Source organism: Gymnoscopelus braueri, assembly GCF_963280865.1.
Source record: "Gymnoscopelus braueri genome assembly, chromosome: 14".
Lineage (NCBI taxonomy): Eukaryota > Metazoa > Chordata > Actinopteri > Myctophiformes > Myctophidae > Gymnoscopelus > Gymnoscopelus braueri.
Window position 1 is genome coordinate 9266513 of NC_137619.1, and position 26993 is coordinate 9293505.

At 43.0% G+C, this 26993-nt stretch overlaps 1 protein-coding gene across 1 annotated transcript in view; it reads left to right on the top strand.

Annotated features, from left to right (window-relative positions):
* Window positions 1-26993, top strand: part of slc30a6 (solute carrier family 30 member 6) — a 61792-nt gene that overhangs the window by 24792 nt on the left and 10007 nt on the right. Inside the window, exons 5-10 of the mRNA XM_080449911.1 lie at window positions 15233-15275; window positions 16312-16377; window positions 17381-17461; window positions 17567-17602; window positions 18467-18561; window positions 25154-25202. Of these exons, the coding sequence (XP_080306037.1) occupies window positions 15233-15275; window positions 16312-16377; window positions 17381-17461; window positions 17567-17602; window positions 18467-18561; window positions 25154-25202 (370 nt within the window). The remainder of the gene's footprint in view (window positions 1-15232; window positions 15276-16311; window positions 16378-17380; window positions 17462-17566; window positions 17603-18466; window positions 18562-25153; window positions 25203-26993) is intronic.

The window sequence follows — 26993 nt, forward strand, 5'->3', positions numbered from 1 at the left end:
ATCAGTCGGATCGGCCGTTCTGGACAACCGCATATCCGATCAACTCGGTGCTGGTGCCGCACTCCCTCGAGTCCTTGCATTTGAAGTAGATCGGTCATATGCCCATTACCATTATGGTCATAGCGGTCGGATATTTGGCTCTGGACAGCCGGATCTACATCTACATGTATGCCTATATATGGGCATACTGGGTTTGGTTATGTCTTAGTCATAGTGACGTGGCCAACGGCCGCCCACCCTCCCATTGGCCAATTTTAGTATAAGGAGGATGGATTAGTCAGTGGCAAGATTAAACAAAGGAAAATGGCAAAAAAATCTAATCTGCAAGCTGGTCGTAGTTGTGAGCTTGACTCTTTCAGTGCCAATGAAATAAAAAAATTATTGCGAAAAAAAATTTTCAAAGAAAAAAAAAAGTGCTTAGGAAGCGAGATACAGCCTTTTTCAGTTATAGGGTAAACAAAGAGTGGATGGAGCTGCAAATCTTCAGATAATGATATCTTGGGTTCTGGAAAAAAAAAAAATTTAAAGAAAAGAAAATTTACTCAGGATTTCTCGTTCTGGCACTGAGGGTATAACCCTAAAACTCGGGATAACTCGGGGCCTGGCACTGAGAGAGTTAACATGCTTTGAAGATTTTTGACAAAGGCTAAAACTAAGGATATTGTCTCTATGATGTTAGTAGTTTTATTTAGTTTTGAAAGTAAAGAAAAAGGTTTCAGTCACTTATTTTGTAAAGCTCAGGTAAACACCACACTACTCCAGTGGCTGATGACTGCTGGTATAGAGGGAAATGATGGGTGAAAAATGTATTTATTGTTTTATGAAAACACAGGGCAAAGTTACATACTACTAGTCCATACCCGTCGGGGGATATGAGCACCCAAAGTGCGTCATGGTCCTCTTGTTTCACGGATGGTCCGCTTGTTTCACGGATGTGGCAACACCATCGCTTGTTGCACGCACATGATTTGGCAACCCGGGAGCCAGCGAACACAAAAACGCTAATAAACAGCTGACATTCGGGGAAAGTGGAAAACTGGCTTCGCTGTTCCGTGCACATGGTAATGGTCAATGGCTGTGTGTAAATGCAGATCAATTGCTCCAGCCACTGAGGAGAACTGGGCAGAAGAGATTTTGGGGACAAACACACACACAGACAGACGGGGACAGAGCTTTGTAGAATTATTATTGTACATTATAGTATAGAAGTATTATAGTGTGATGATGATGCCTTTAACTAAAATGTTTTCGTTCTTTGTTTTTTATTATTAACTCCAATTTTAGCTTGTCATTTCATTAGTTTTAGTGAACTATAATAACCCTGGTAAGGTGCATTGCTTTGGTTCAATTGACAATTTGACATTATAATTGGATTAATTATAATTTATCATGTAATTGCCTTACTAATCGCAAATATTTTTACAATCTACTGCACATTCCCCCCCCACACGGGACCATTATTTGAGGCGCAATTATTTGACAGCCTTAGTGTGTGTGTGCGTGCGTGTGTGTTTTACTTTCCAGACCAGTGACCAGAGTCTCATGCCAACCATACATGCATCGCAGCATGTTGTGAGTTTGAAGATCTTTACACACACACACACACACCAGGAGAATTATGTGTGTGTTTATATGAATGTGTGTTTATTTGTTTGTGTGTTTGAGAGAGATTTTAACTCTTGATTGACCTGTGAAGTTCGAGCTGAGTGCTAATCAGCTGATCTGCTACTGATCTCATTACCCTGCCTCAGCTATGTGTGTGTGTGTGTGTGTGGACCAGTGACACTCCATATAGGTTCATTAGGTTCATAGTAAAGACTCTACTATACAGTAGATCTATCTGACTGTCTCTCTCACACACACACACACACACACACACACACACACACACACACACACTCACACTCACACTCACACTCACATCATATCCATGAATTAGTGAATGTTTGACAAAGTCAAACAGCTGTGAATATGAATGTTTGTGCACTTGTATTGATCTGCATGTGCATTTGAGTTACTTTATGTGTGTGCGCGCGTGTGTGTCTGCCCGTATCAAATTGTGCAGTGGACCACCAGATCAACTTACAGAACACATCAGCTCTCTGTCAGAGCTGACCCAACACTAATACACACACACACACACACACACACACACACACACACACACACACACACACACACACACAGGCACGTTAATACACACACAACCCATTGTACGTCTGTCTGTCTCTCTCATCCTTTGAATCATCCTGTTCTTCCTGTCTGAATGATCAATTGCCTGTCTCCTCAGTCCAGCTCAGCACACTCACTCACACAGACACACGCACATGCGATGACTGCAACTAACGATTATTTGATTAATCAGTGCAATCAGTTAAGCATTAAAATAAAGTACTAAATGATGGTTAATGCCCATCACAAGTTAACAACCCAACCAGAAATCTTGAAATCTACTTTTATAAAAAGGAAGAAAGACGGACATTCACGTTTTGATGTTGATCCTTATTGTCACATCACAGATTTAAAGGTGTAAAACATATTTTATTAAGCTCCATACATAACTTAAAACAGTTATTCAATTGCAAAAAAACATTTGACGGTCAATTATTTAATAAAAAATGTCACCCCTAATCCATGCAAACGCACACACACAGTGGACGGAAACACTTTATACACGTGTGTGTGTGTGTGTGAGAGAGAGTCAGTGTTGTGTTCTTTAAATTTGTATCTAAGCCTGTGTGTGTGTGATATAGGAACGTTTGGTATTGAAGCTGATTGCATTGGCGATATGTGGTGTGTGTATTTCAGAAGCAGACTATTCCCTTAGTGTGTGTGTGTGTGTGTGTGTGTTCAGAATTCTCCAGCTGCCCAGCAGAAGAGTGCAGCCAAGCAAAAGGAGGTCAAGTGCCTGTTCCTCGGGCACATAAACACTCCTATTCTCCTCTCCTCTCCTCTCCTTGTCTCTCCTCTCCTCATTCCTAATTTATTTTCTAATTTCCTCTCCTCTCCTTGTTGTCATTAAACTTCCTGATAAAATAACAAAATGTACACGTACATTATGTACATACGTACTGTATGTACGTCCGATTCTCGTGAATGAAGTATCTCAGGAATGCCTGGAGGGAATTTCTTCATATTTTGCACAAAACATACAAAGTTAAAGGTCACTGTGTGTGACCTCATCATCCATGTTTCATACATACTGTAGATGTCTGACACTATTGATAACTTAAACATTTCACAAAAGGAATACACTTAGCACCTTTTGGTAAATTCCTTCAAAGTCTTCACTATACTATATGAGTCTGGACAGTGGGTTTCGATTTATCAACCTAATTATCATGGACAATTTTGAGTTTGTTATGATTTCTTGTTACTGGCGGTGTGGATTTTATTTTTATTTTAATTTTTTTATGTTTTATCCTGCGATTTTGTAGCCCTTTTTTTCACCCTGTGACAATTTTCTAAGTGATCCTGGGCGCTACACTCCCCCCACTAGCCTAGGGAGCCCAGGGCCGAGCTCATGCCTCCTTCAATGCGTGAGAGCCAACTGACCTTCTTGTCACCTGACAGGGGGGAGTTTCCCCGGTTGGACGTAGCGCGTGGAAGGAACACGTTATTCCAACCAGTTCCCTTCCCCTCCATCAGGCGCCCCGGCTATCATGGGGGAGGCGGTATAGCGACCAGGATTACTACATGTTTTTGTTAGGGTTTGTTAGGAGACACGGGAGACACAGGGAGAACATGCAAACTCCACACAGAGTAGGCCCTTTCGCCAACCCCACCTAGGGTATGGGCGCTGATGACGTGGAGGAGAGGACACGGCCCCAGCGCCCACAGCGTCCCTTGTAGCTGTGAGGCGACAGCGCTACCGACTGCGCCACCGTGCCCCCTACATCGATTCTAAGAGGCTTTGAGAATGCAGATGCAGTGACATTACATTATAGCCTGCTAACGTTCATTGTTGAGCGAGGCTGAGATCAACTAATCAGACGTATAAGTCGGCCAGTATTTTCAAAGCAGACTGTCTGGGCACATTTCTCAGTCAAATGACGTTAACGCCGAAAGTACAACGGTGTTCTAAACGCTCACAACACCCACACGCTCACAACACGTCACAGTGGGATGCGCTGTGAGCTTGTAGGTTAACTATGGAAAGCCAAAAGGGTCACATTTCACTTCACGTCCCATGGAAAAAATAAAAAGTTAACACTGAGGTTTTTACTGTGTCTTACTGCTATGTGAAAACCGTGTTTGTATATTATAAGAGGCAGTGTTATAACTTTGTAATGCACTGCAGAAGGATATATGTTTTTGAGGACTGAACATTTTCACAATAGGTAGGCTAGGCCTATACCATTTATTTATTTTGGTTTACACAATTGTATTTAACTAGAACCTCTAGAGTTCGACATGTGCCACTGCCGATGTGACAGATATGGCCATATATGGAGATATGTGTGTCTGTCAGTCCTTGTCCCTTGGGCTATTTAATTCATGCACATTAAGATTCATTTAAAGGTTGTCGCTTGCCCCCCAGAAGCTTGTAGGTCTGTTCGTTTTGGCGAGCAACACCGCCGTGACGCAGAACAAAAGGTGGCACCCATCCCTGCACGAACACACTGGTGTCTCCCTCTATACATGCACACGGCGTAGTGTCATCAGTGGGTCGTACCTAGGGGGGGCGGAGTCGGGTTGGGGGAAAACACAGATTTCCCCCAGCTGGTATAGACCGAGGGATGTGGGGTTTTCAAACTCGTATGCTGTAAAAGTATACCAATTTAAAAAGCAGGCGTCATGGCTTGCCAGATCACAGGCAAAGAACCTTGTTGCCACTCGACAAGGAACGCTACATTAGCAAATTAAACAAGAGTCCGATTGGAATGTTGTCCTGACTGGACAGAGGATCCAACACAACACAATGGCCCGAGGTTATCTGATTTAATCGCCTGGTAAGAGACTACTACATTTTCTATAGATATGATCAATTAAACTTATCATAATATCAAAAGCAAAAGCCAGTCATTCATCAATGATGTTTATAGAACACGTTTTTGTGTTCCAGCTGTCCTTCTGATGGATTTTTCTTGGCTGTTGGATGTTTCTATCGTCCATAAAATGGCTCTGAAAGTGATCCAAACGATCGTGTATGATGTAACTCTATGAGGCAGATCGTTCTGTTTTCCCCCAAGCTAAAATCGAATGGGGCGTTCCTGGGCGTTCCCGTCTATCTCCGTGTGTATCTATTGTATTCTTTTGGGCTATTCTCTCTCCCTCCCCCTCTCTCTCTCCCCCTCGCTCTCTCTCGCTCTCTCTCACGGATGTGGCAACACCACGGCTTGTTTCTCGCACATGATTGGCAACACGGGAGACCCGTGCACCGTCTCACATTCTCTATTGTATTATAGGATGTTAAGACATACACATATGTTTGAAGGTCAAGATCACGTGATTTTTGGCTGTGGTCTTCATCATGATTCACAGGCGGCGGAACAGCGCCCTCTAGTGTAAACCACTGAAAACCACTGACTCGGCAGTTGGCAGTGTGAGCCTTGGGCCAAATGACGAGTTTACTCAATGGCAGTCAATGAGTTAAGATGCACACCTTAACTAGTCACGTTACACCATGTTAAATTATTACACCTTTTTATAGCACAAAATTATGTCCCTAAATTTTATCCCAGTGTGTTTTGAACGCCTTTTCCTGTGAGTGTTAGTGATGCGCAGGTCGTGTTTTATTTTAACCCGCCCCGCCTGCCCCGCCACGGGAGCCCATTCCGCCCCAACCCGTCCCGCAAAACAATATATAGATCAACGACCCGTCCCATCCCGCAACCTGTGTCATTTGTTTATGGCCATATATGGGCATGGCCCCTTTTGTGCCCATATATGGAGCTGAGTGATTTGTTTGTGCCTGATGCCATGATGACACATTGAGGTTAGACAACACACTCTCATATTTGGGTGCAGCTGCTTTGGGAACTCCTTAGTATATGGTTATGGCTGAGTCATGGTGACATGAGTGTGATGGTGTGGTCCAATGGCGTGGTGTGTGTGCCTGTCTTCCCTTAAGCCAGTTTTGATATAGGATTAGTGTATTTTATTAGTAACTTTTATTTGAATAATAATTATGAATAACAAATGAGAATCTAGAGTTATAAAACGTTTTACATATTAATAATATAAACTTTGTTTTATCAACTGTCATTGACTTTTTCAGATTCTTCTTTAAGAAGTTCAGATTTTTTCCCCATTGCAAGTGGCTATGACTGCCTTCCAAAGTTTGCGGGCCCATGGTAGACAACCCAGCCTGGCGCTCTGAGGAGGACCGGTCTAATTAAGGCAATCAATTCTACATGGTTCAGCCCTTCAGTAACTGTTCATTTCACATACATCGCAGGCAACACACTTGTGCTCAAATACGATCGGCTTGCTTGGCACTTTGTAAGAGGAGGGGACGCAACAGTCACAATACGTGTGTGTACACACAGAAAGACAATCCCTACGTAATTTGTGCACGGATCTGCACATGTGTGCAAACGCATTCTCTCTGTGAATGAGAACGAAGGGTGTGTGTGTGTGTGTGTGAGAGAGAGCGCTACGCTGTCGTCTCATTAGTACAAACAGCTTAGGTGGTCCACGGACCCCTAAGTGGTCCGCGAAGTATTCGCTGGTGTCTGTGACCACCTGCCTCGAAGCAATATTGATTTGATTTGATAATGTGCCTATCCCAAGCAACCGCGGGTCAGAAACTACATTATTTAAAGACAACGGGGACAAAAACTTATTTCGCATCACTAGTGAGCGTGTTGTAGACAGAAGGACACACACTCAGCTGCAGGGTTGCAGTGTTATATCGACATTTGTGACCTATCGTATATTGTGTCTCAAGAGGTCGGTTATTTTGGGTGTTGGCAGTGGATTTTGTGTACGTGTGTACACTACCGCGTTATGCGATCTCAGAACTTCTGATCAAAACTGTAGTTTGTTGTACAGTTAATTTTTTCCTTTTTTATTTAGTAATTTTTTTTACAGAAAAAAATCGTGACTATGGAAAAATGTGTATCAAACGGCCAACAGAATAGACATGGATATAAGCTGTATCTGGTTGGTGGAGGCGTACAACCACCATACCGTATTAGTATAGCCATGAAGTAAGTGTGTGTGTGTGTTTGTGTGTTAGTATTGCTGTACTTGTGAGGACCAAATGTCCCCGTAAGTATAGTAGAATTCGAAAAATTGACATTGTGGGGACCATTGTCTTGGTCCTCAAAAGAGAAATGGTTGTTTTATGGTTAAAAAAAGATGCTCAGGTTAGGCTTTGGATTAGGCATTTAAAAGTTAGGTTTAGGGATCAGACATAGAGTTATAACTGTGGTTATAACCGTGGTGCACGCTGGTGTTGTGCACCAAAAAAATGCTGATCTACAAGCTTGTGGATCTGCTATTTATCAGCTTACGGTAAATGGCAATTTTTTTTAAATATGGCATTCAAGAAATGGCCGTCCTAAAATGTTGATGTCCTCACAAGTATATTAATACAAACGTGTGTGTATGTGTGCATGTCCCTCGGCCCTTGGTGTTCCTGTGTGTTTGATCACAGCTGGTGAGGCACTCAAACCCACAAGGCTTTCTGTATGGGGAATACATACTCCCATCAGACACACTGTGTGTGTGTGTGGAATACATACTCCCATCAGACACACTGTGTGTGTGTGTGTGTGTGTGTGTGTTTATATAAGTGAATATTTAGATCTGTGTGTCATATTGAGAGCGAAGCAGATGTGGTAGCTGTTTGAGGCGTAAGAGGAGATACACACACACACACACACACACAGTGACACAACGTCTGCATTCATGTAACTGAATATATGTCTGTTCTTTAAAGAGACAGGACACACCTACATCATCAGGACACATCTGATTTGTTCCTGTATCTCTCTCTCTCACACACACACACACACACACACACACACACACACACACACACGTATTGTAATGAATTGTGGGGATCATAACCAGGCTGTTAGTGTTGATTCACCAGATGATGTTAAGATGTTAAATTGATTGGAGGTTGTAACAGGATACCTCCAGAGACCAAAGACGTGTGTGTGTGCGCTATGAGTGGGGTTCGTCCAGCATTTCACAGCAGCTGTCTGTACAGTCTGGTAGAGATGTTAGAGTGTGCGTGTGTGCGCGTGCGTGCGTGCGTGCGTGCGTGCGCGCATGGTGGAGATGTTGCAGTGTATTGACTCCAGGTTGAAGGAGTCAGGGTCAGCGGTCTGGCCTCCATATCGTGTGTCCCCCTCTGCCCCCCCCCTCTCCAAAAACAGCAAGTTTTAGCCAGTGTCACAGGAAATTCACCAGCATTAAAATGATAAGAATTGAGATTAACTACAAAATTCATACATATACATCGCTGTTTTATGTCTCCGGTTTATGTCAGCCAGTTGCTGTTTACATTCGGTGTCTGGCCACACTCCTATAATATATGAAGACTTCAAAGGAATTTAATGAAATTGTTTTTTGAGGTCGCAGTGACCTTGACCTTTGACCACCTACATCTGAGCAGTTAATCCTTGAGTCCAAGCGGACGTTTGTGCCAAAAGTCGTGAAGTTCCCTCCATGCGTTCCTGAGATATGGGGTGCGTTCGGATCTGCGCACCGGGAGCGCAATCACACATTGGTTTGTATTGGACCAGTGTGCTCAGTGCCTTATATCCGAATGCACCCATGGTGTTCCCCAGATTGGGACGGGCAGAAGGACAACCCGAAATGTGCTTAACCACATGCACCCTATAGCTTCTCTATTCCAACAATTCAGCCAAAAATAACAAATCTACATGCCCTCAATGTGTTCCTATTTTCTATTATTTTCAGCAAAGAGATTTGAAGTAAAGTGAAAAAAGAGGGGACCTAGTATAGAGCACTGGGGGACTCCAGTCATAGGCTTCAAGTAGTTAAATAGTTTGTTTCAAATCCAGCCCATTCAAACCCTCTTTCTTGCAATGTTGGAGTAATCGCTTAAAGGAGTAGTTCACCCAAAAAAAATCTTATTTTCTATCAATTACACACCCCATGAAGCCTTGAATTCATGTAGATGTTTTAGTTTTTGTCGCATTCCTAAGCCGATAATGATGACCGGTGACTCAAAGTCTCCTACTGACTGATGACCTGGTCATTTAATGGCTCAGGAATGCGACAAAAACTAAAAGAGCTCCATGAATTCAAGGCTCCATGGGGTGTGTAATTGATAGAAAATAAGTCATGTTTTGGGTGAACTACTCCTTAAGAGTATAATTGACAGTTGTAGCCCTAAAAATATATGTATAGTCTGCATGTTTTTTTATACTGTGTGTCTGTGTGTGTGTGCATTTTTGTGTGTGCTGTGTTAGTGAAAGCTGATCTTCAATGTGTTCCAGAGGTTGGTTAAGTTGTGCTTAGACAACACTTAATATAATACTGCTGTGTGTGTGTGTGTGTGTGTGTGTGTGTGTGTTTGGGCTGCTCCGCTGCAGACAACATTAAATATTCATATTCCAGCTCATGTTTCCCCTCTCTCATCCCTTCATCCATCTATCCCTTCATCCCGCTCTCCATCCACCCACCCATCCATACCTCCGTCCGTCCGTCCATCCATCTATCCATCCATCCAGTACCCTCTCCTTCCATCTCTCTCACTCTCTCTCCCCCCCATCAATCCTGTGTTCCTCCAGACTCCTCTTTTTCCTCCATCCATCCATCTCCTCTTCCTCATTCTTTCACTCTCCCACACTCCCTCCTTCTTTCTGTTGGTCCTTCCTCCCCGCCCCCCCCCCCTCCCTCCGTCCCTCTCTCTTTCTATTGATTTGTTCTGAAAACAAACATGGATTTTAATTCCTCACTCTGTTCTTGGTATTAATTTCTTCTCCTGTGGGGACTGTGTGTGTGCGTGCGCGTTTGTGTGTTTTTTGTGTCATTCAGTCTGTCTGTCTGTCTTCTATAATCTGTCTGTTTCAGAGTATGTGTGTGCGTGCTCGTGCATCTGTCTGTGTATCTGCCAGCCTGCAAAAACTTTATGTGTGTGTGTGCGTGCGTGCGTGTATAATCTCTGTCCGTCTGTGTTTCACAGTGTGTGTGTGTCTGTAATCTTTTTGTCTGTCTGTTTCAGAGAGTGTGTGTGTGTGTGTGTGTGTGTGTTGTGGTATCTTGTGCGTTAGGTGGGTGTCAGTGTTTGTAAGCAGCTTGTATAGACACGGGAATCGAACAGGCGCTCTGGTTACAGTACAGCCTGCTCTCAACGCATATTGATCTGCTTCCACTGGCCAATGTCTTATGATGATATCATTATTATTTATTATGTAGTATTATTATTAGTAGTATTAGTACTTTTTTTTCCCCAGTGCAATTTTTATTGGTCAATCAGTTTTTAAAATATGTGAAATAATGCAGGATTCAAACTGTGTTGGATTGGAAAAGGTGATTAACTGTCAACTCTGAGGACAGTCACTTTGGAGTTAGTAATTGTGCAAAAATAATTGTGCAAGATGTCATGGAGAAGCATGTGTTCATTTAACACATTGGGTGCCAAAACCGTGATTTACTGTGTTATCAAAGAGTTGCGCTTTCGTGCCAAAACCGGTAAAAACCGTGTTATCAATCTTTTCGGTATTTTTTAAGTTTTTTTCCACAAGGGGGGGGGGGGGGGGCTATCGCAGCTCTGGAATCACCCACGGTGACTCTGAGAAGGAAGGGACAGATGGATGATCGTGCCAAAAACCTGTCTCCCGTCCGCTCCCATTCTATCTCCTTGCAAAAAAACTCCATATTTCCTTAACTTTTAACAGCGGGGAAAACGAGTGCCGTTCGATCCGAGATCACTCCGCCATGGTGACTCGCGTGAGAGATGTTATTGTTCCAGGAGTTAGCCAGGACCATCCACCATCGTGCACGCATATATTGTTTACAGTCGGGTGCTCGTCGTGGAGTCTGCAGCTGTAAACAGCGTGGCGTTACAAACGGTGAGATCTCTGGCACTCAACGTCACTTTTTTTTTTATAAAACTCTGGCACCGAATGTGTTAAAAGGTTTGTTCTTAAAAAAAATATCTGTGTGCTGACTGGGTCTTTAACCACTTAAGCCCTATGTTACCCAGTGAAACGTTGCTGAGCCACAGATGCTCATTTTCAGCAACGCCCTGCACACACACTAACATTTAAAACCTGGGAGCTGACCAGTACAACCACAGTCTTATACCGTTGGCCACTAAGCAGCTCCATTGGAGCAGTCAGGGGTTCGTTGCCTTGCTCAAAGGCACTTCAGCGGTGTTGAGGGAGGAGTAAGTGGTGGCCATTCACTTCCCCACCCAGATTTTGGGTGGGGCACCTCTAGGCCACCGTTGCCCAAATACCCTTGTATACATCATCTGATGCTGGTAGATCTACAAGCTCACAACAACGCGTTGTATTGCAATGCATTGTGAGCTTGCAGATCTGCCACCTTTGCTATTTTGTTAATGTTTTTTTAATGTTCGCCCAACATGCCCCACAATAGGGACTGATGCTAGGTTGAAAGTGGTTAACCCTTTAAGACCTGGAACTGTCATTTTTAGATTTGAGATAAAAAGCATTATTTTACACTTTGGGCTATTCAAAAATAGCAGATATACAAGCTCATATCGCGGCACCGAGTGCCGCGATATGAGCTTGTAGATCTGCTATTTATGAAAAATCGTGAAAATGTGTGCAAATCTTTGAATACATATATTTTTAAAGCGAACATTTTTAACTCAAATCTTTGCTTCTGGGGGGTCCCTGGAACAAAACATTTTGATGGGGGTCCGCGGCCAAATACATATCATATTGGGGGTCCTTGACATGAAAAAGATGGAGCACCACTGATATAGAAACATAAGTTTTTCAGAATACTGTTGAGATTTAGGAGACATGTAGAATCGGCTTCAGGTCTCAATGGGTTAAGCTGATTGAAGAGCCACTGTGTGTGTGTGTGTGTGTGTGTGTGAGAGAGACCTTTTGTGTCCTACTACACACACTACAACCAACACACTGCCAGCACTCACTACACACACACACACCAACAGGGCCACCCTGCCACTCACTGATGTCACGTTTAATTCCCAAGGAGACCACAGCTGTCCGCCAGAGACATGTTTAAGAAGAAAGTCTGAATTTGTCGAGACTCAAGTTAAACGAGACAGAGCTCCAAGGGATCAATTAGAATGGTCCCTTCAGATCTGGTCCCTCATTCCCTCATTAAAACCACATCTATGATTCCTGGGGTCATCAATAATGCAGGCAGTCATTGTCTGTAGTATTGTTATTCTAGAGGTTATGCTGGTTTTGTTTTGTTTTACTTGTATTGCCATTAATATTCACATTGACAAGCAATTAACTTCACACTGAACAGAAGATAGATGGTTAAGAAGAAAAACAAAGAGAGAAATAAAAAAAGGATTACCTTGAGATTGGGCTGCATTTAACCAAATACATGTATAAATAAGGTAACCCTATGGGAATAGAACACAGACACAAAGTTCTATCCAAATCTTAAAATATCAGTTTTTGTCAAAAGGATTTCATCACTGATGTCCATCTCTTATTAAAGATAGGACTTTTAATAACTGGGATGTCATGTGTCCCATCCCACCTTTGAGCAATCCTAGGCGGGTCTGTGTCCAGAGAAAGTTTTTTTTTAAAGCCGGCAGCATCTGTTTTCCATGCCTTTCTATGGTCAAGATGCACTGGTACGCAGAGAATAGTTTAACTTTGAAGAGGAGTGCCGGTCATTTGATCCTCCTGTTTGTGTCTGACAACCCGGTCATTTACTGTACGATCCGACGTTGAATCGTTACCACAACCATGAGAGATCCATGTTTACGTTTTGTCTTTCAGCTAAGCTATTTGTGCTCATAACACAAATGACAGGATGCGGGCATCAGTAATTGCTGCGTGTGAGCGCTCTGGACATGATATCCAAAGCGACCCCTAAGTGCAATTAATAGTAATAATAATAATCGTTGCAGTATGAATAGTAATACTACTAATAGTAGCAGTATTAATCCATTAAAGGAGAGTTAGGGCCAACGTTATTCTTACCTTTATTATGACGTTATGATTACTATATTATGACTTTAAATCGCATATTTTAATATATATATATATATATATTCTATATATATATATATATAGTTTTTAGTTTTTTTCGCGAGAGATCTCATGTTTACAGTGAGAGAACATTATTCTTTAATGCGCTAACCTTAAGCCGAGCTTTCACAACACTTCCGGTCAGGCGCCGGAAGTGTCGTGAAAGCTCGGCTTATGCGATTTAAAGCAAGACCTATCCGCACGGGTTTTTAACTGTGGCGGATCCGTTATGGAATTTCTGTACTGTACCACTCGTCCTAGGATATCATAACGTCATATTAAAGGTAAGAATAACGTTGGCCGTAATTCTCCTTTAAGACCGGGAACGTGTCTGTGTCATTCTAAGATTTCTTCGGCTATTCGAAAAAAGATGTGTTCCCGGATTGTATGGGTTAATAGTGCTATTACTAGTAGTATGATTGCGAACGCAGCGGAAGGAGGCCTCCGCGCAAGTGGAGCTTACTATGAAACCGTGCTCGGGTTGTGTCTCTGTCTCTCTGTGTCTCTGTGTGCACTGCCTGTGTGCAGCTCCTCTGAGATAAGTAAATGTCCAATTTAGACGTACCATACATCAAATGAAAGGTCTTTGAAAACTGAACACACCTGTCAAGGTTGCGTTTAAGCCCGCCCCTTCCCCCGGAAGCCACGCCCCGGAGAAGGCTCCTAAAAACTCCCCATAGACCATATTCACACGGCGGCCATGTTTCTATGAAGTCAATGAAAGTAGCCACCCCGGGTGGCGGCACTTTCAATGTTAAATTCCAATATGGCCGCCGTGTGAATATGGTCTATTGAAACCCCATGTTAAATGAAAAGTGCCCGAATCGCTCCGAAACCTTTTCTACCCCCCCTAAGTGGGGGTCTACGAACAAATACTTCGGGCTCGGATTTTGGCTCCGCCCCCCGGAAGTGGGTGAAACAGGCACTTCAAACACTTTGTTGAATTGTTCAAAAACATTCAAAGTTTTTTTTTGGTCAATTTGTATTTTTCTAAGATGCTCCATTTAACGCAGATTTTTATGATATTTTTTTGTATTTTATTATTGGTTACTTTTTTTTTTTGTTTTTTTTTCATATTTATTTAACTTTTTTTGCGTTCGCTTCCCGCGTTCGCGCGTCTTACTTGTATACATGTATATATGTTTTGTTTCGTCTCTCACTCTGAGACGCACTGCCTGTCTGTCTTTCTGTCACTCTGTCTACTTGCAGCCAGGTCTACCTGCTCTGCTTTGTCTGGTTTTCTTTATTTTCTTTTAAAGAAATTTGTGGGCTTTGCTGCCTTTTTATTTGGATAGTACAGTGAAGAGTGACAGGAAACCGGGAGTGAGAGACGCGGAGTGACACGCAGCAATGGCTGCCAGGCTCGGGAATCGAACCTGCAACTCACTGTCGGGCTGCATTAGAGCCTATATATGTGGTATGCCACTAGGCCATTGGCGCCCCTCTGTCAGGTTTTCTATCTGTCTGACACTCCATTGTGTCTGTCTGTTGGCCGACTGTCCAACCTTGTTCTCTCTCTCTGGCCATTTGTCTCTCTGTTCCTGTCTCACCATTATTTTATACTTTGGCTATTCAAAAATAGCTGATCTACAAGCTCATAGCACGGCACTGGGTTGCCGCTCTTGTACGAGCTTGTAGATTTGGTATTTTTGAAAAATCTTGAACATTTGTGCAACAACATTTTTAACTCAAATCTTTCTGGGGGGTCCCTGGAACAACATATTTTGATGGGATCGGCGGCCAAAAACATATAATTTTGGGGGTCCTTGACATGAAAATGTTAGTTTGAGCACCACTGATAAAGCAACATACGTTTTTTTTTTAATAACTGTTATATGTTCGCTCGAAAAAAATTATATATGAAAATATATCAAAAATAGCAGATCTGCAAGCTCATAGCACTCGGTGCCCCGCTATGAGCTTGTTCCCTGCTAAGAAATCTAAAATGGCACAGATGTGTTCCCGGATTGAATGGGTTAAATAAACAAACTGTGTGAGTCAGGTTGTTCAACATGTTATAAGATGTATGACCTCTCATTTCTCCTCAGTGTGATCAACATAATCATCATGTTTGTCTCTCTGTTTTTCAGCTTTAACTGCCTATACATACCTCACCATCTTCGACCTGTTCAGGTGAGTCCCCGGTGTCTCTGATCCTTGCTCTCCTTACTATTGGTTGACTGTAATGTCACTGATTTAGGATCTGATCCTTATACTCCTTACCATTGGTTGATTGTAATAGGGATGCAACAATTGATCGAAGTAATTTACTTAATCAAGAATGTGTAAAAATATTTTTTATTTTTGATTGATTGATTTTGTATTGTCTGCTGGAAGAGAACTTTACAATATATAACCATGATTTGTTTTTACACCGTTTCAGAATGAAACGGGCATGAATTGTGTTTAGACAGGCCGTTTAGAATGAAACATGAATTGTGTTTAGACAGGCCGTTTAGAATGAAACGGGCATGAATTGTGTTTAGACAGGCCGTTTCAGAATGAAACATGAATTGTGTTTAGACAGGCCGTTTTAGAATGAAACAGGAATGAATTGTGTTTTGACAGGCCGTTTCAGAATGAAACATGAATTGTGTTTAGACAGGCCGTTTCAGAATGAAACGGGCATGAATTGTGTTTAGACAGGCCATTTCAGAATGAAACATGAATTGTATTTAGACAGGCCGTTTTAGAATGAAACGGTCTTGAATTGTGTTTAGACAGGCCGTTTTAGAATGAAACGGGTATGAATTGTGTTTAGACAGGCCGTTTCAGAATGAAACGGGTATGAATTGTGTTTAGACAGGCCGTTTCAGAATGAAACAGGCATGAATTGTGTTTAGACAGGCCGTTTCAAAATGAAATGGGCTTGAATCGTGTTTGGACAGACAACGTTTCCAGACATGAAATATTCATTGAGAGGAAATAAATAAATAATGATTAAAACACAACATGAACTCCAGATGACCTCTCTACTCTGTCCTTCTGCAAGGATTGCTAACTGTTCCTTTTTCATCTCCTCACCAATCCCCCCCCCCCCCCTTTTTCATTTCCCTCTCGCTATCTCTCTCTGTTTCTGTCTCCCCCTCCCCGGACTCGCTCTCTCGGTCTATCTCTCTCGTTCTCTCTCTCTGTCTCTCTCGGTCTTCGTCTCTCTCTCTCTATCCAGTCTCATAACATGTCTGATAAGCTCCTGGGTCTCCATGAAGAAAGCCAGTCAGATTTACTCGTTCGGGTGAGTGATTAATCACGCTGAACTGCTTAACTACTACACTTTATCGTCTACTATGAAACCAAGCCACTGCATTATCAATACATTAAACACAAATAAAAAAGTATAGTAGGACTATCCATTCAAAGCCAGACCAATACTGGATTTTTGGGACCAAAATGGTAATTGTTCTTCAGCCAGCAGGGAAGGAAACGGCGACACCTGCTAGGCCATAAATGAGAACTGCAGGGAATTCGGCTCTTCCTTATCGGCTTAATTTAAAAAAACGTATATGCTTGCCCCCTGGCTCCAACAATGCATATCAAATTAGTGGTTTTAAAACGGGAATCACTATTGAGAATCACTGTTTTACACCCACCAGTGCTGAAGTAGTCTTCAGCAGTGACAAAGAATTGCCACAACTAAATGTGGAGAAAATATTTTCATGTACAAAAACTTTTCATTGCACTGAAATACTGAACTTCACCGGGAATTTGATCATTATAAATAACTGTAAAAAAAAACTGTACTACACATGACTAAGCATTACTACAAGGGTTCCCAAACCTTTCAGGTCGCGACCCCCCAAAGTAACATATTTGCACTGGGGACCCCCAACCCTGACAAGCACTTGGAATTCTAGGCATCACATTTAGTGTGACTCGGTTCCACAGATAAATATTGTGAAAATAACCAAACTACAAGCTCACAACGCCTCACACTGCGAGGTGTTGTGAGCTTGTAGATCGGCTATTTTATCAATGTTTCCCTCTTTCTTTTGGCCAATGTTGTATTAAAAAGGTCTTAAAAGTCATTAAATTGTAACTTTAGAAATGTTCAGATAGCCTTTATACACTTATACTTTATGTTGGTTTGTTTACTGTTGAGTGAGAAAGCAATGTTGCACATTAGGTTAATCATCTGGGGACCCCCCACAATAATTTGGGGACCCCCAGTTTGGAAACCACTGCATTACTATTCAAATCTACAGTGTATTTCACTACACCGTACATGTGTGTGTTTGTAGGTTTGAGAGGCTGGAGGTACTGGCTGTTTTTGCCTCCACGGTTCTGATTCAACTGGGAGCCTTATTTATACTGAAAGAGAGGTATGATGCACACGTGTGCACACACGCACACGCACACGCACACACACGCATACATACATATACACAGTCATGTGTGTGTATTGACTATGTGTTGTTTTGTTGTAGTGTGGAACGCCTCATGGAGCAACCTGAGATACACACGTAAGTATCAAAACACACACACACACACACACACACACACACACACACACACACACACACACACCATGACCTCAGCTGTGATTTTCTGTAAATACTTCAGTCCTCTCAAAGGGGTTGTATGTCAGTTAATGCACAGGTGTGCTGTATAATCCTGAGTGTGCAGTGTGTCATAACATATTTCAACAGTGTTTAGTTCAATCTGTGATATTCTCAAGGCTCATTGCAGTAATTAAATGCATAGTAAACGGACATTGGTAGAATATGGAGACATGAATATGACTCCATATTGTCCTTGTTTATTATTGTCACTAATATTCAACCTAAATGAGGCCATCGGATGCATGGCAACAGACTCTTCTGTGAATTAACCACTTGAACCTTAGCATCCCTATTCTGGTGCAAACATTTTGGCTAAAATAGAGCATGCTTGTGAGCTTGTAGATCTTCTAAGGTCAAACATCAACACTCAAAGTGGAGTCACATCGAAGATAAAACTGTTTCGGACAGTTTTGGCAAGCTTTAGTCACACATGTAGTACTGTACTTGGCTGTAGTACTTTACAAAAGATGGATGATGGTTGAAAGTGGAACCACATTTACATTATATTTACTTCCAAAATTACGAGAGTATTTAAATCCCTATACACTTAGTTGACTGGAGTCCCCCAGGGCTCTATCACCGAGTCTCTTCACCGAAAATAGCATCTGTAAAGATCTCCAAGCTCTGCTATTTTAGCCGAACGTTCACCCTAGAATAGGGATACTAGGGTTCAAGTAGTTATTTGGTAAAAACTATGACAAAGGATGTATTTCACGTGTGTGTGTGTGTGTGTGTGTGTGTGTGTGTGTGTCTCCGTCCATCCAGAGGTCGTCTGTTAGTGGGGACGTTTGTGGCTCTGTTCTTCAACCTGTTGACTCAGCTCTCCGTTAGGAACAAGCCCTTCACCTACGTATCTGAAGGTAACGCATCCACACAGCCAATCACATTACAGGACACACACATAGCCAATCACATTACGGGACACAAGCGATGCTAGGTTCTGAGAATACTGAGGCGCTACACTGTCTCTGCATTTGATGTACCGTATTTTCCGCACTATAAGGCGCATCTGAGTATAAGGCGCACCTTCAATAAATGTATTATTTTCATATATAGGGTGCACCGCATTATAAGGCGCATCCGCACTATAAGGCGCACTGACGGTGCGGCTTATAGTGCGGAAACCAAGGGAACCAATATTGATACATATATAAGGCGCATCGGATTATAAGGCGCATCCGCACTATAAGGCACACTGACGGTGCGCCTTATAGTGCGGAAAATACGGTAGGTGTTTACCTTGCTTACTGTAAGACGCTCTGGATAAATAGCGTCTGCTAAATGCCTAAATTGCCAATCCCATTGCGGGAGACAAACAGCCAATCACATCAATAAAAATGTTATTGTCACAATAACACAAATACCAAAATGAAATTGTTGTTTATGCAGCCTTTACTGCCTTCACAAGAACACCCCTTTGGTCTCCTGTGACACACACTCGTCGACTGACAGCACTATCGCAAAGAAAAACATAAAACTAGCACAAAAATGTTGCGCTTAAGGGCGCAGTGTTAACCCATTGAGACCTGAAGCCGATTCTACATGTCTCCTAAATCTCAACAGTATTCTGAAAAATGTATGTTTCTATATCAGTGGTGCTCAATCTTTTTCATGTCAAGGACCCCCAAAATGATATGTATTTGGCCGCGGACCCCCATCAAAATATTTTGTTCCAGGGACCCCCAGAAGCAAAGATTTGAGTTAAAAATGTTCGCTTTAAAAATATATATATTCAAAGATTTGCACACATTTTCACAATTTTTCAAAAATAGCAGATCTACAAGCTCATAGCGCGGCACTCGGTGCCGCGCTATGAGCTTGTAGATCTGCTATTTTTGAATAGCCCAAAGTGTAAAATAATGCTTTTTAGCTCAAATCAAAAAATGACACAGTTCCAGGTCTTAATGGGTTAAGGGCGCAGTGTTAAAGTGCCTGCCCACCTCCGCGGAGGTTGTGGGTTCGAATCCACCGTGGTGCATCCAGCTTTGTCGAGCGTTCTACATGAACACAATTGGTCCGTTGTTCGGGGGAAGGGGAGCCGGGCGGGGGAGGGTGATATTTGTCACTGCACTTACTCCTATGGGCTGGGGGCGGCACCTGTCAGCACGGAATGTTGGGCGGGAGGAGTAGGACGAAGGCTCTACGTCCTCCCGGTGGGGGCTCCTCACTGACAGGTGAGTCGGTAGGATACAACAGCAGTGACAACACAGAATGTGTGTGGGGAGGAAGTAATTGGCGATTAAAATTGGGGAGAAAAAGTAAAATGTTATGCTTACAATGCTTACTCAGCTGCCATTTAAGTATTTCATTGTTCCAGCTGTTGTGTTGGAAATAATGACACTTTTGAACGACATCACGTGTTATCAGCTGCTTTATGCATGACACACGAAACACAACCATCAGGGTTAAACAACTAAAAATGGGTCTGGTCTTCAAAATTGTAAATGCAGATTTGCCCGATATGCCCCCTATACCCGCATATCTGTATAAATACCTCGAAAAAGTTAGTGACACCCACAGCCACGAAACTAGAGGGAGCGTAAACAACAATCTGGTACCACCCACCCATAAAACATGGGCAAATTCTCCTTCTATAGCACAGCCACCAAGGAATGGAATAGTCTAACCCCATCCCTCAAAAAATGCAGTTCGCTGGGCTCATTCAAAACAGCCCTAAAAACCCATCTTTCTGGAGGCCGAAAGAGGAGCTAGTACCAGTTTCCCTGTAGACAGACGACCCCCCCCCCCCTCCTCTTTTTGTACATATTTTGTATTTCCTCATGCTTTTTTTGTATATAATTTTTTATTTTTCCATGCTTCCCCCCCCCCTTTCTTTTTGTACATATATTTTTAAATGCTTTTTTTGTACATAGTGGTACTTTTTCTGTATTATCTGTATTTTCATGTTGATTTTTGAACTGTTTGGTTGCTACTATATATGTCTATGAAATTAACTCAAGGACCCCAACGGAAACAAGTCCGCAAGGACTTTTTTGGCCGGACCTTTTAGACAAAAGCATTATAAATGTAACTGTGTTGTTTTACATTCTTTTGCCTAATAAAAATTTCAATCAATCAATCAATCAATCAATCAATCAATCAATCAATCAAACATCGGGCGCACACACACACACACTCACAGAGGGCATGCTGGGTCAGTGCAGGCTCCAGGACATATTAACCACACTGAGACTCAGTCTAGTGCTAATGAGACTAGACTACACCACGAGTGTGTGTGTGCGCGTGTGCTCACACACACACACCAATTGTAGACATCAGAATCGTTGTCCTCATGGTGTGGAGTGTTATATTATATATATATATATATATTATATTAGTGTGTCTGGACTGCATCCAGAGTCTAGTAGGAAGGCTTCTTTGATCTCGTCGTCATTACGTAGATAGTTAAGCCAATAACTATCTACGTACAGAAACCACATACAGAAACTGTTACAACGTCAGTGGCGCGCCGTTTCTGGCAGACTTGAGCAACGAGAGGCACCGGCGAGCAAGTCACCGTGCCGAACGTTGTGAAGTCCGCCAGAACCGACTCGGAGCCGTTGGAGTTATGCCCCCTCCCCCCCTCCCCCCCCCCCCCCCCGCGCCCAGGCAATGCCAGCGCCGAGCACTGTTTTCCACCAAGGGTGCTGTCCTCCTGGAATGTGTAGCATGACGAGGGGCGAAGCAATTCCGCTTGCGTCACAGAAGGGGGCGTAACAGAGGTTACTGAGATCGGGTGGGAAATCGCTGGTCGCGTCTTGTATCCAGTCGCACATGCTTGGGTGTAGCCCCAGGTCTCAGAGCTTTGTGTCAATTTTTGCTGGGACAATGGTGTTGAATGCTGAGCTGTAGTCCAGGAACAGCATACGTACATATTTGTCCTTTAGCAGCTTGTTGTCCAGATGCGAGAGGACGGTGTGGAGAGCCATGGCAATAGCGTATCGGTGGATCTGTTTTTTCGGTATGCGCACTGCCATTTACGATAGTACAGAGGTAGAAGGAGTTGTTTCATTATGTATTTAAAGGTAGTTGCTCTGTTTGTTTGTACTGTATGTACACAGTGGTTCTCTGTTCCCAGATCATCTCAGTGCAGAGAGGGCAAGAGTGCACATCTGATTAGTAGACCTTAGGGTGGTTGTATTTCAATGGACATCCTTCTCCTGTCACAACAGCTCACCAGTCTGGCTGCTATGTTTGCACATTGCTGTACTTAACTTCACCCAGCAGATATGGGAGTTCTCTCGCTCGCTCTCTCTCCTCCCCCCTTCTCTCTCTCTCTCTCTCTCTCTCTCTCCCCTCCCCCTTCTCTCTATCTCTCTCTCTCTCTCTCCCTCTCTCTACCCTCTCTCTCTCTGACTCACTCTTGGTACACTGTCTGTCCCCAAACCAGGTCATCACAAGAGTGTGTGTGCATACTTGTTTCAGCCAATCTCAACATCACTTAACAACTGACATTTGGAGGAGGGGTGTCTCTCTCTCTCTCTCACACACACACACACACACACACACACACACACACACACACACACACACACACACACACACACACACACACACACACACACACACACACACACACACACACACCCCATGTACGCAAATACACTCTTGCTCTCACACACAGTTTATTTTATTCACGTGAACGCATAATCTCACTCATTTGTGCGCATGCTCACGCACGCATGGACGCACACACACACACACACACACACACACACACACACACACACACACACACACACACACACAGAAGGAGAAGAAAGTGCATTATGCAACCATGTTCCAGACAGCGGTAATGCAGTGTGCCTCAGGGCTAGAGAGACAGACACGCGCACACACACATATACACACACACATTCACACACACCATAAATAAGTTAGTCCATTAAAATGTTTGTTTTTATTGAATCACCCCCCCTAGACAAACAAACATAACCCCCTCTGACCTGGTCTCACACACACACACACCCAAGCACGTACGTACGTGTCTGTGTGTGTGTGTGGTTGATGAACTGTGGCTGGGAGCAGCTGAGCATGAGGTTATGTTTTTATAATGTCTCCTAAAATACTGCTCTAATATATTGCTGTACTCCAGGGGTGTCCAACTCATTTTAGGTCACGGGTCGGATCGGGCAAAATGTGGCTTCATGCGGGCCGGATGCGTTGTTGTGCACGCCGCTGGCGCATGCGCGCGCGCGCGTGTGTGTGTGTGTGTGTCCACAGCTTACACTGCGTTCTTTTTTTTTTTCATCCTCTGCTCTCATGTGCCTCTCTGCTATAACTACTACGGGGTTTCACTCACTTCATGACTTCCAAACTCAGAATCTCCAGTGATTACAAGAAAACGCTAATAAACAGCTTACTTTTTGGGAAAGTGAAAATCGGGCTTCCTCACTGTCTGCATAATATTATGCTAATGGTCAATGCCTGTGTGCAAGTTGAGATCGATTGCTCAAACCACTGAGGAGAACCATGCAGAACAGAGAGACTGACTGACTGACAGAATGACGGACAGAGGTATAATAGGACAGTCTATCTGTGATGCCTTGTGAGCGAATTTTGTGTTTTTATTGAAGTGATAACATTTATAACTAGAAAATGTGCTCCTCGGAGCACAGGTCTCCGCCAGCAGACCCGTGCTATTTTAATAGCACGGTCGTCTTGGTAGAACGGGTCGTCTTGGTGGTTTTTGGTGTTCTGCAGGGGCGACTGAATATGTAGTGTCTGCATCTAAAGTCCTCGTAATTGACTGGTTTGTTCAAATGCTTGTCTGTCTTCTTCATCTTCATTGTCTTGAACAGTTTCAGCAGTTGATTGGTGTGTTTGATCTATGTCAGTTTTCTCTAGTGCTACATAATGCATAATGTATTTGATCAAGGTGGCCAATTGTTACAGTATTAAGACTTCGGCCTTGTTGTGGGATCAATTCAACTCTATAGTCCTCTTCTGTGTTACTGTTGTAGATGAGTATGCTTTCTTAGCTTTGGCCTTCTGCGCCTTTGCTTGACCAATGTTAGGTGTTCTCAGAGGGACACACACACGCACGGACGGGTGATTTGTACTGGAAGGTACTGTTCCAATCAAGACTGATTGATCCTGTCTTACCTCACTTCAAAGAACATAAATGGCTTTTTGAAGTGACACACCTATTTATAGGATTGTATTTCGTCATGCGTCCCTCTAGCCAATCAAAGGCATTGGTGTCAACATATTGACACGTGTCACGTGGAGCTTGACCAATGTTAGCTTGGCTAGGAGGGAGGTGAACACACAGCGGGACGAAGCGAAAACATACTCTCCGCCTCCGGTGGAGACAATAAAACTATAATACAACTTTATAATAACAATGTGGCGAAAGTAGACATTTATTTTCTGCTTAGAGAATTTTATTATCAACTATAATGTCGTAACAAACCTATGTAGACTTTACCCAAGCGACGTATTTGTAAAATGATGCTATTATGCCCAATGTAGAAGCCACATTTTTATTTATTATTTTCACGGAAGCACAGTGATTTCCTCCGTGATTAGCAACCATCAGGGGATCGATCATACTGGAGATAGATATTCTGTGATTCTTGAAAAATGAGTCAGAATGCTTAAAAATGCTGGCAGTAGCTACCTGCCAGCATTAGAAAGCTCCTGGCAGTGAATGTGTTAACAATGGCGTACTAAAGTCGTTCACTCCTTCTATTCAATATCAACTACGATCTACGATCGTCAAGTTACTCTTAACAAGACCCCCCCGCCCCAGTCTGCCTCACCAGCTGTGCTCAATCAATGGCATTAACACACAAACTTGGTATGGAATTTCGCTGTAACATACATACTACCACCTTTCATTAGGCGTTTCGGAGGAAACCGCAGCGTTGTTTGTCCCACATGAAGTGAATGGTTAGAGAGAGAGAGAGAGAGCACGAGCTAACGCAAGTTGCAACAACATGTAAAGAGGTGCACTGCAGTGCAGATTGCTCTTACAATTTAAATATGATGAAAGGTAGGCTACAATGACCAATTACCAGATACACTTTCTTCATTCACCTGAAAGGTGCTACTACTCCTTTGTTTTGGGATGTTCAGCAATAAAGAATTAAATGCATTCCATACACATGGCAATATCAATATGCTAAAGACCTGGTCAGAGGTCTGAAAGTATAGAAAATTGTGGAGGGGGTCCTTGGGCTCAACTTTGGGGACCCCTGATTTAGATGTAGCTGTGTCAGCTGCGAGCGCGGTTTGGATTTGAAGTATAAAGGCGCATGGTTTAAGTACATGGTTAATCAGACTATTTGATTTACTTCATTACATAAAATCTTTTAAGATTCTGTTTTTTTTTTTTTTTTTTTTTTGTCCTGAAACATCTGATGCTGGGTTGACTGCAAACGGCGACCAAATAAAATCTTCATTTCTGCATAGCTAAGAACTTCTGTCTGTCTCTCTCTCTCTCCATAGCTGCCAGTAGCAGTTGGCTTCAGGAGCATGTTGCAGACATCAGTCGAAGGTAAGGCGGGTGGATGAAAATGAAATAAACACTCATCGCTGTATTTCTGTTCCTAACTTTCCGTCCCACATCTCTAGCTCCCACATCTCATCCCTCAACTCTGTCTTCATATGTCCATTTCTGTCTCTTTTCCTCGCTGCCTCTGCCTCTTTTTCTCCCTTCATCTATCCATCTCTCCCTCTCCTCTCACTCTCTCCCTTTCCCTCTCCCTCTCTTTCTCTTTTTCTCTCTCTCTCTCAGCAGATTTTAAGATAAGGCAAGGAAAATATTGAGTTACACTGACTCACCATGCTCCATTTACACACACGCACACACCCTTACTGTAGAGACATGCACTGTGTCACTGTACTTTATCTGTGTGTTTGTTTTATGGGTGTTGTATTTTTGTGTGTCTGCGTGCACAGTTGCATGTGTTTGGGAACCATTTGTGTTTCCACCCATATCAGTTCCTCTGAGGTCAAGAGGTCAACATCGGCCATCTTGCCCGGTCAGACAAGTCAGAGGTCATGGGGTTACAATGCTGGGTGGGGAAATCTGATTGGTTCATTGATTAGGCTTTTCAGAACCACAATCAGATCAACTTTCTCTTTCCCACACACGCACACACCCATACACGCACACATGCACGCACACACACACACACACACACACACACACAAACACACACACACACATACGAACACACACACATACAAACACACACACACATACGCACACGAACACACACACAGACTTCTCAAAGTTTCATTCAAAGCCATATTGTTGTTTGAAGAATCGTTATCTCTCTGTGTGTAGTTTCTCTAGACACCCCCCCCCCCCCCCCAAACACACACACACACTTCCATTTTGCCTATGCAGTCACATATGGAAGTCTTACTGGAAACCACATTAGTTGAAGCCGATGTAACTTGCTGCTTAGCTATATTCCCGTGAGTGGAAATGACAGGTCACAGGTTTCTGTGCGTGTGTGTGTGTGTGCCAGTCAACAAAGCACACACCGTTTTCTACATTGTACATTCTGATGTGAAACCACCACAGTTGACAAGTTATACACACCACAATGTCGCAACAGACACACACACACACACACACACACACACACACACACACACACACACACACACACACACACACACACACACACACACGCTCACTTTCCTCGGACAGAGCTGGGAGGTGCATTGAGGGGTCAAAGGTCACACTTAGCAGAACATCAAGCTCTGATGCCCTCAACACCTGTTAATAAGATACTACCTCCACACTGTGTGTGTGTGTGTGTGTGTGAGATGCACAAGATGCCATCAGGACCTCACTGTGGGCGCACGCACGCACCCCCCCACACACACACACACACTGTATCCACTCCTTGCAGGATGATGAATGCTGTGTAACTTGTTAGTGTGAATAATAGATGTGGGCTTGAGCTTGAGTTTCGCTTTTAAGTGTTAGGATCACCTTCCACCTTACTCTGTCTCTGCTGACACACACACACACACACAGAGAGAGAGCGCTGAGTCGTGAGCTTGTCATTGTGTGTATGTGTGTGTGTAGTTTGATATTCTGCAGCTCACAGCGTTAGCTGCTAAATCACTAGCGTCATTGTTTTCCTGCTAGTGAAAGGAGTTCCAGTAAGTATTCATGATCTTACAGAAAAACAACATACTGGATATAGTAGGGCTGCAAAAATCCATTATTTAATTAAATATATAGAAATAAAAAATAAAAACATCATTGATAGAATAATCTCTTATGTATCAATAAATCGACATGAATATATACCAGTTGATTTTT